Source organism: Hermetia illucens, chromosome 2 (assembly GCF_905115235.1).
Source record: "Hermetia illucens chromosome 2, iHerIll2.2.curated.20191125, whole genome shotgun sequence".
NCBI lineage: Eukaryota > Metazoa > Arthropoda > Insecta > Diptera > Stratiomyidae > Hermetia > Hermetia illucens.
The window spans coordinates 72591986-72602088 of NC_051850.1; the positions used below are offsets into that span (position 1 = coordinate 72591986).

At 38.6% G+C, this 10103-nt stretch overlaps 1 protein-coding gene across 1 annotated transcript; it reads left to right on the top strand.

The window, feature by feature from the left end:
• Positions 1 to 8280: 8280 nt before the first annotated feature.
• On the top strand, positions 8281 to 9316 carry LOC119649747. The gene is made up of 2 exons (XM_038052036.1): positions 8281 to 8817; positions 8906 to 9316. Exons 1-2 carry the CDS (start codon positions 8431 to 8433, stop codon positions 9152 to 9154), a joined length of 636 nt encoding a protein of 211 aa, XP_037907964.1. The 5' UTR covers positions 8281 to 8430; the 3' UTR covers positions 9155 to 9316.
• Positions 9317 to 10103: the final 787 nt, after the last annotated feature.

A 10103-nucleotide genomic window follows, 5' to 3' on the forward strand; every position in this document is an offset into this window, starting at 1 on the left:
ATTTGAGATTGTATTAGAAATGTATTGTTTAGAAGATTTTCTATAAATGTTGTCTTCCCACAACACAAGGCTATCATACGGAAGGTCGCGGTTCAAATCTCACTGGTGGCAGTGGAATTTGTAGCGTGATTTGACGTCGGATACCAGTCGACTCAGCTGTGAATCAGTACCTAAGTCAAATCAGGGAAATAATCTCGGTCAAGCACAATGCTGACCACATTGCCTCCTACAGGCTGTTCTGAAGTGTACCGTTACGGTCTTGAATGAAGTGCTCTAACACACTTCAAGGCCCTGATCCAATATCTCACGTACAAAAACAATGGTACAATCAATCTAAAAATAAAATCCAAGCCGATATTTAAACGTATTTATTATGAAAATGAGTAGGAGACGGGTTATCAACGAGTTACATAAACCGGCTCGCACAAATTTTCGACGCTGGGGTGTCGTTATTAAAGGTATAGATGACTTATGGTAGGTTGATATGAGTGCATTTTTGACTCTAATAACCAAGGATTCAAATTTCTCCTTACAGTCATCGACATATTTTCGAAATTTGTCTGGGCGGAGCTAATATAAAATAAAAGCGCAGCCGAAGTGGCAAGAGCGATGGAGACAGTTTTAAACCAAAAACGTCTACCAAGAAGCATGCAAGCACAAATATGTCTTTGAAAAAGTCTTCACTCCAAATTGGTCAACAGAAATATTCAGGATAGATCAGATAAAAAATACAGAACCGCAAAGAATATTGAGGAAATTTAATAAAAGGAAGGTTCTACGAACTGGAATTACAACAAACTAAGCAACCAGATGTATATCTCGTAGAAATGATCTTCAAAAGGAGGGGGGACGGTGTTCTGTCAAGTGGCTTGATTTAACATCCATCCACAATTCCTGGATTAATATAAAAGACGTCATTTAAAGTGGAAACTCGCAGTCAAAATGTTAAACTTAAGGGGGTCATCCTGTGTGTCGGATCCGCGGAATCGAATTTTTTTTTCGGCGTCAATTGTATCTAGATATAGTGTAGAATATATGGGTAAAATGATTTTTTGATATTCGGAGTCGTTTGGAAATTAGTGTTGAATACGTGATAAGTCACATGCCAGATTTATGTCGATCGGCGTAATAAAGCTCGTACTTATCGGTACGAATGATGTTTGAATGACTTCGCTAAAAGGACAAGAATTGAAGCCAAGGCCGTACATGTGTTTCTTGAAGAAACCTAAGGTTTATGGATTAGGTATAGCAAATTAATAGTCAGTTTTATGGGTAAAAATCGCATTCTACTTTTTAAATGCGTTTTTCTCAAAACCGCATGTTGAAAATCGGCTGCCACCATAGCCCAAAATCTATCTAACGAAATTCTTTGAAATTTTCACGACTTATTTAGAACATATTTCTACGGTCCGCAAACTAGGATAATTGCGATTCCTTCAATAATTTTTTTTTATTCATTAAAGAAGTCTTAAAAAAACACAAAAATTCAGAAAAAAAAGTTTAACAGGGCACCAAAAATTAATCTTTTAATATTTTTTAATAATCCTAGTCTGCGGACTGTTGTTAAGTCTTGACGTTAAAATGCCGCTTACTTTTTTCTTTAAGATGATCGGCCCCCTTAAAACGTGAGTACGATCGTCTGAAAACTTTGAGCAATTTAAACATCATGATAGAAAGGCGCAAAAATTTGCAAAAAGTGTATTTTTTTACACAAATTTAAAAGACTATGTTAAGTGCTATTTCTGCGCGTTAGAAATCAACGCATTCAACACTCCCTCAGACATTGAAACTGAACATCTGGGTCTATAACCAACATGTGTTTACGTTAACGGAGAAAATGTTTGCGGACCTTATAATCGACCGAGTGTTAAATCATCGTCTTCGATATTTTCAACCTAATGAAACCTATAGCGGCGGTAGCTATCGCCATAGGTTTTGTCTATTATATACTCCAAAATTGTAATGCTTCGTCAAACATTGAGGAATTCACACATATTATATGTAGTAGAAAAGATATATAAACAAGGCGTGCTAATTCTAAACAATATTGAATGATGTATGTCTAAAAAAGTGTGATAAAATAAATATTTGAACTTCATCAACGAACTTTTTCATTTAAACTTAATTTAAACTAAAGCACACCAAAAAGATCGGCACCCAAAACAACTTCCCACTCTCCAAAAAGCACTCGGAAAAGATCTCTATCTCAGATACACAAAAGAACCGGCTTAATAACCCCCGAAAAGCACGCCAAAAAGACCGATACCCCAATAAAGGCACCAAATAAAACTCGTCACTCCCCAAAAACTTTCCCTACCTGAGTTGGTTAGATTTTTGTAGAATCCCCGTTAGTTCTGGAAGAACAAGGTGTTATCGGTCCTTTGCTGAAAGCTTCTCTGATACCTACGGATGCAATTGGAGCATACCGCAAGTTTCCGCTTCAGCATCTCGAGGATTTCTTCGATTGGCATATCATTGGACAGATGGTAGTTTCCAATGATGTTCGCAACGCATCTGTGCACTCTTGGTAATGGATTTCCAAGGAGTGCTTGCGTGACATGACCAATCTCCTTTCTCCAATTTTCGACTCTTTTGTTGAGTCGACATACCCAGAACGGTAAAGTCCTTCTGCGCATACCACTGTTATTCGCTCTAAAATGTTGATTATGCAGACGAATAACCATGGCAGCTGCAACGTAGATCAGGCTATGAACCTCTGTAGCAGTAATCTCGCTAGCCAAACGATTAGCCAAAATTCTGCCAACAGCAGCAGTCCGGAAATTAGATGACTCCAGCCCGAGCTCAAGTGAAACCTCTTGGAAGATTTGTTGCCTAGTTGGTAGGGCAACTCGATTATTTTTCACTATCACCCGGTATTGATTGGCAACGTTCTGCTCCGGAACATGACTTAGTTCCGGGAAGCGGGTTATAAACGCGTCATGGAGTCGGTGTCTGTATTCTGATGGATTCCGTTCCAAATCCGCGACACGATAATAGGCGCGGACGATAAATTCGTTAAATTGGTTCGTCCAAACTATACAACGCCTAGGTCTCCCGTCCCTGGTGGTTGACGGCATAACCGCCAAAACATCCAATGGCGAAGAGCCGCTCTGGTGTTGTTGAACGACCCTTAACCGTGTTGGGTGCTGTCTTCGTGTCCCTGTGGTCCCATCAAAAGAATTTGAAAAATTATCCCCAATTTTGTTCCCACGTGTGTTGAAAGGCAGTCAACCCTGCAACAGAGCTCCAATGTTGCAATGCCCCATGGTTACCTCCAAAGGTAGGGAAGGTATTTGGAGGGGAGCCGCTGAAATACAGTGTAACGTCACTGCAATTCATCCGATAGGCGCGTCGATCCCTTCACCCCGGATTACGGATTTGTTAAGGAGGTTTACTCCCCCTGAAAGGGAAAACTCGGTAAGGGAGGACGATCATAAAAGGAAACGTTCTGCTTGTCCGCGGCTAATTATTTACAAGATTAACTTGCGATATTCGTAGCTGACCCGGTGGGTCATGTCATTATCCGCAAACCATGACACACGCCTAGTCGGATGCAGCTCTGCGTTTGTAACTCAGGTGAGGATAAACCTGGTACGCCAGGTATATATATATATGGCGAATATAGTTAAAAAAGCCCACGGACCCTCTTCCCGTCCAACCGGACCGAGGGCAACCAACCTAAGGATGGGCTGAAGACAACATCCAAAGGCCCGCATCACAGCGATGATGCGTTTTAACGCAAAGTGTGTGCGATCATGCGAAAATGTATTGCCACATCCCGATTGTCGCAAACACTTCAGCCAATGACGCGGTGGTTCTACACTACAGAGACATGGATCTTATATCGAAGTCAGCGCGGATCGTCAACCAGTACCGGGTGATAGTGAATAACAACCGAGTTGCCTTACCAACTAGGTAACAAATCTACCAAGAGGTTTCACTTGAGCTCGGGCTGGAGTCATCCAATTACCGGACTAGTCAAAGGAGTAATACAAGTACCCCACCTGCAAGGCAATCCATGAATCCAGTAGTCAGGAGAAGCTTAGTAACTGGGGATGTCGACCCAATTTATAATTAGGTTTTGACCGCATTCCAGGTCGCATTCACAGAGTATACTGAGATTCTCCCAGACGCTAGGCCAAAGATCCCAAAACTGAAGTTTACTTCGGCAACTACTAACATCATTGCTACCGTTGATAGAATTTTGGCTAGCGAGATTACTGCTACAGATGTTCACAGCCTGACCTATGTTGCAGCTGCCACGGTTATTCGCCTCCATAATCAACATCTTAGAGCAAATAACTGAGGCATGCGTAGGAGGACTTTACCATTATGTGTATTTCGGCTCAACAAAAGAGTCGAAAAGTTGAGAAAGGAGATTGGTCGTGTCACGCAAGCACTCCTTGGAAATCCATCACCAAGAGTGCACAGATGCTTTGCGAACATCATTGGAAACTACCATCTGTCCAATGATATGCCAATCGAAGAAATCCTCGAAGTGCTGAAGCAGAAACTTGCGGTATGCTCCAATCGCATCCGTAGGTATCAGCAAAGCTTTCAGGGAAGGACAGACAACACCTTGTTCTTGCAGAACCAACGGGGATTCTACAAAAATCTCACCAACTCAGATAGGGAAAGTAACCTCGATCTGGATCAGGCAGAAGACTTCTGGAGAAGTGTTTGGAGCGAATCCAGCCATTGCATTTAGAAGCAGCGTGGCTCCCACACCTTATGCGTTCATGCGAGGCCCTCCTCGAAATGACTATGCCTGACGTAACTGAAGTCGACGTTGAAGCAGCCCTTGACAAGGCAGGTAATTGGAAGGCGCCAGGAGTTGACAAGATTCACAACTTCTGGCTGAAGCAGTTCAAGAGCACTCACAGGATATTGGCAAATCAATTTAATCAGATGATTGCCGATCCTGATTTAGTTCCACCATTTTTCACCAAGGGTATAACTTTCCTCACCCCAAGGAACAGGGTGCCTCTTGCCCTTCAAAATGTCGACCAATTACTTGTCTTCCTACCATCTACAAGGTCTTCACTTCAGTCCTGTGCGCGAACATCTCAAAACATCTTGATGTTCATAAATTGATAGCTGAGGAGCAAAAAGGATGCGCAAAAGGCTCCCGAGGCTGCAAAGAACAGCTTTTAATCGATACGATGGCTGTAAAGAAGGCTGACCATCAGAAACGAAATATCTCAACAGCCTACATCGATTATAAATCAGCCTTTGACTCCGTATCACATTCGTGGTTACTACAAGTGTTAAAGCGCCCACAGACGACAAACCAAGTTGGTGACCAAGTTGGCGGTTGCAGTGCGGTTGGACGTCTGTGGAGAAATTCTCCATACAAACTCAGGTTGGGGCAACGGTTGGGCGAACATCAAAATGTTTTGATATTTTGTGGGCGTGGCCTCTAAATGTGAATCGGTTACGAATCGGTTCGGTGTGTGCTTGATCATTTGAAAAGCTTTCGAGCGATTTTAATGTGATGCGAACGCTTGAGACGTGTTTTCTTGGTAGAATGGGAAATGGAGATTAGATTGCCACTATGTAAAATTAAAGTGCAAAACTTTTAATTACCCGGTCGATACAAGTTAATTACGATAATGTCTTAGTTTTCTTCTTTTTTTGTGCGCTCATATTCTTTTCTTAAATTGCATTTACCTTATTTGGAATGTAAAGACATGTTCTGTGGTATCTTATGATGTTCCTTATCCTTGAATATTCAAACAGATGTGCATTTGATACTTCATACATTTCATTATTGGTTTATGACGCTTCGGATGCACTTATTTCTTATCGTTCAATTGAATGGTTCATAATTCTCGTTTGAACAGGTGTTTAGGGTAGTGAATTAGATTCTATGAGTTGAGCAACAGAAGCCGATTTATACTGGATGTACTTTCTTATAAAAAAGACGGAGTTGTTGTTTCGTACGGCTAAATCCCCCCATTAATTATTTGTATATGTTTACATCAACTCTTAAAGAAAGAAATTACGAAGGAATTTTACTTGAAAGAGCAATTATCCCTCTGGTCTACCTTAATCCTTTTATTAGGTTGTTTAATTGCAAGTAGGCGACGAACGGCTGTGTAGGTTGAATTCCCGTGAGGCACATGCCTCGTAATTAATAATTATGTTCTGTATTAACGAAAGCTAAATACCGCGTTTGGGTATTGTTCAAATAGGAATTTGGTTTTTTTTTTTAAAAAATGGGTTTGCGATGTATCTGTACTCTGTAACTTTGCTTACCATTTTCTGAAAACGAGAAATTATAGTGACGCTTGTCCTTTGCTTTATCTTGAAATTAACTCGTTAATTAAGATGCAACAGGTAATCACAGGAAAATCATTTAAGATACAATAATCAGTAATTCGCTCAATATACCGTTAATTTCTTTGTATTTATAAACATGCAATTAAATTAAATTATGCGCACTGAAAAATAAGAAGTTGGTCCATCAAATTCTAATTAACCTATTGGTGAAAGATGACGCAGATATACATTTTGATATGTTTAGATTTGTACTTAATCTATAGGTAAAATGACCTTTAATAAGCGGAATAGCTACTTCTATAGATATAATTTAATTGTTTGGAACCATTTATTAATTTTTCAGGAGAAATCTAAATGTATATATTATGACAAGAAAAACAAAGCATTAAATGCAATGTTCAAAGGTGGCACATATATTTCCTCATTTTGCTTTTGTAAATAAGCACATTATTTACCATAGTTTTCTCATTTTTGCTATTTAGCAATCATTTCCCTTGCAAGGGATCGTCGGGTAACTTAATTAGTTTGCCTGCAAAATGGAAAGTAAGATCGACAATGGCAATCATGGTAATTAGGTTGGAGACAAAAATTCAAATGTCTGTAAAAAAGGAGAGGAACCCAATTAGTGAATGTTCACAGGTACCATATAATAATATCCATTTTCAGGTTTAACTCTTTATCAGTCAATTGAAGTCTAATAAATGTTGGGATGGGACGTATATAAGTTATCGCACACGATATCATTTCATACACGAGCGATCGAAGTTATTGAACTCAGGTCAAACATCAGCCGGAATAAGCTACACGCGCAACCGCACCTGTGTCAGCCAGATATTTGGGTCATCGCCATCAACTAACATTAAAATGCACAATTGCATAGGTGAAATACTAATTGCATATTAGGCAATTTAAAACATATTTAAACAGTTATTGTATTAGGAGTAGTTCAGTTTTGTATCAATCACGAAGGGAAGTGTAATAAAAATTGTATTTTTTTTAATCGTTCGCCTTTCCGATCTATTAACTTATATTTTGTTAGGAAGCTTTTTTAAATATACACGGCGCCTTTGATAATTATGGCTTGCTGAACGAAAGTTTCCATTGTTTTATTGTGTTGCAAGCATTTGCCTTGTGCAGGGTCATTAGTAATATTTATGGCTTAAGTATTTTCCGGCGGGGTGAGCTGGCTAATCCCAAATATGAGGTGTAAAATACTGTAAACTTATCCACATTATCATTGCCTACTATGTAACATTTTCTCTAAAATACTGTAAAACTTATCCACATTATCATTGCCTACTATGTAATATTTTCTCTAAAATACTGTAAATTCATATGTACCGACCTAGTAAGTATAGGTAAAAATTGTATAAAATAGGAAATGAATTAAAATTGTATAAAATAGGAATGAATTAAAAATACATAGTTCGTTGGAACTATCGAACACAAGCCTAACGTGTTTTATTCTGTGGAGTCCAGGCAATTTGCTGCTCCCAAAATTTACACTGCTTGACTAGATCATTGTGGAGTTCAAGCAATTGCTGCTCCCATAGCTGGTTAGTCTGGAGTTTTGGCATTTAGCTGCTCCGACTAACCATAAACCAATTTACAAAGAAAGAAGAGTAAGGGATTGCCAAGTGGACTGGCAACAACCACATAAGGTGGCACATCACAGAGGATTATGATAATAAAATAATAAAAAGTAAGTGTAGTTTAAAAATGAAAGGAAAATTCTTAACCCATGTTCAAAGGTGAAACATATTTTTAACATATACTTGTTGGTAATGATTAAAAAATGGCCCTTTAATGATGGTGACGTCGCCATACCGAATTAGATATAGTTTTCATGGAATTTTCGATCGACAGAGATTACTCCTGTAGCAAGGCGGAAAACGAGGTAAGATAATTTAGTATTGACGAAGAAATTAGGAAATTACCTGACACAGTATAAGTAGGAACATTATATTCGTAGATAGTCAGTAAGTTATAAGGCGCTTACACCATACATTGAAATTTTTTACTAATAATTTTTTCAGCTAAATTTATAAAATTAATTAAGAAATACCTGATAGTACTTAGATTTGCCATTGTTTGCTGTATATTTTAAATTATAATTGAAAGAAGTTATTTACATTTGTAGTAAGTAGTATGACAGGGATTGTAGATACTGAGGCGTGGAGGGAGTTTTTCTCCGTGCTACAAACCTTGCCGGAGCTTTGGAAGATCAAAGCGGATGTCTTTAAAGACAAACATAAGAAAAAAATTGCATTTTCAAAACTATTGGAAGTATACAAGTCCATAGACGGCAACGCGAATGAAGACACCGTGAAAAAAAGACTTCAAAATATAAGAAGCTGCTACCGCAGAGAGTGTAAAAAAGTCGAGAGGAGCCGAAAATCTGGAGCTGGCGTCGAGGAGGAGTATGTACTAACGTTATGGTACTTTGATCTAGTTGAGTTCTTGAGGGATCAAGAAATCCAGTTGAGTGGTACGTCTACCGTCGACTTGGATGATGGAGATCTTGAGTTACCAACGGTAAGTAACTATTAATCTAAGATTCTATACTTACATTTCAAATTATTCGTTAATTTATGTTACAATTAACGTTATTTAATAATTTCAGGAAACTCATGAGCCGGGGCCCAGCCGCAAAAGGAGAAGAACTAATGATGAGCACCTAGAGGAGAGGAATGCGCTACTTAAAGACGCGCTGGCCCAGTTGGCATCCTCAGAAAAGCCTAAAGATGATGCCAGCACACATTCTGAAAGTTGGGCAGTTTCACTTAGGGAGCTTGCGCCGCTCCAACAAATATATGCCAAAAAAGCGATACAAGACATTTTCACGCAGGGCAATTGGGAGCTCTACGGTTGACTACAGTAAATGTTGCTGAAGCCTTAGCAATTTCAAGTGAACATAGCGGTGAATAACTTTCCCTCCTTCCTTTCTGTTATTATTTAATCATATAGTTACATATAAATACATACTTATAAAATCAAAAATACAAATTGTTGTTTTCATTTATAAACAAACTTTGCCAAGGCACTGTTCCAACTCCATTAAAATACTTTGTGTATTTGATTCTTGTTTCTTTTGCTATTAAAGTTGCATTTCTCGATGCAGTTGGTTGAAGTTCAGAAAGCTGCTGGCTGTCTTGTCTATAGGCACCCAATTGAATATCACCATTATTTATGTGTTCAACATCAACACTTCCTCTTAAGTAGACCGAGGGGTTGGTTCTCCTTAAAAAATTGTGGAGATAACAACATGCTAGAACTATTATGGTAGCTTTTTTATTGTTCAAATTCATGCGCGTTGCCACAATTCCAAATGCATTTTCCACAATTCTTCTAGCCCTGTAATTGTATACCCTTTGATAGATTATCGCGGCTGTACGGTTTCATCAAATTCCTCAATGATGGGAAGGCATCTTCCCCCATAAAAACAGTTTACAATATTGGCATTTACATGCTCACGACGTCAAAGTGTTACATCGGACTATACAAACCAACGCAAACACTCAATAAAATTTAGTAAATAAGATGTTGTAATGCACAAATTATGTAACATATCAGTTCCAATAAACTAATGCCGAATTCCAATAAGAATGCATGGCTTATCGGAACTAAATAACAACAAACAAGTATCGTTTTTAGTAAGATTTACATAATATTGGCCTGCCTACATAATATTAGACTCAGCTCACATTAGATTTGTTACTTTTCCGTTGCAATTTAAACTTACTAGTCAATTAATGGCTTTCAAATTGAACATAAAGACCATCATTTGGTTAAAACCTGGTTATTCTCAATCATTGCTACTC

Bases quoted from the DNA above. Each gene is read 5' to 3' on its own strand.
- LOC119649747 (XM_038052036.1), top strand. From the start codon at position 8,431: ATGACAGGGATTGTAGATACTGAGGCGTGGAGGGAGTTTTTCTCCGTG. The intron at 8,818-8,905 runs GTAAGTAACTAT...TAATAATTTCAG, and splicing joins GAGATCTTGAGTTACCAACG to GAAACTCATGAGCCGGGGCC.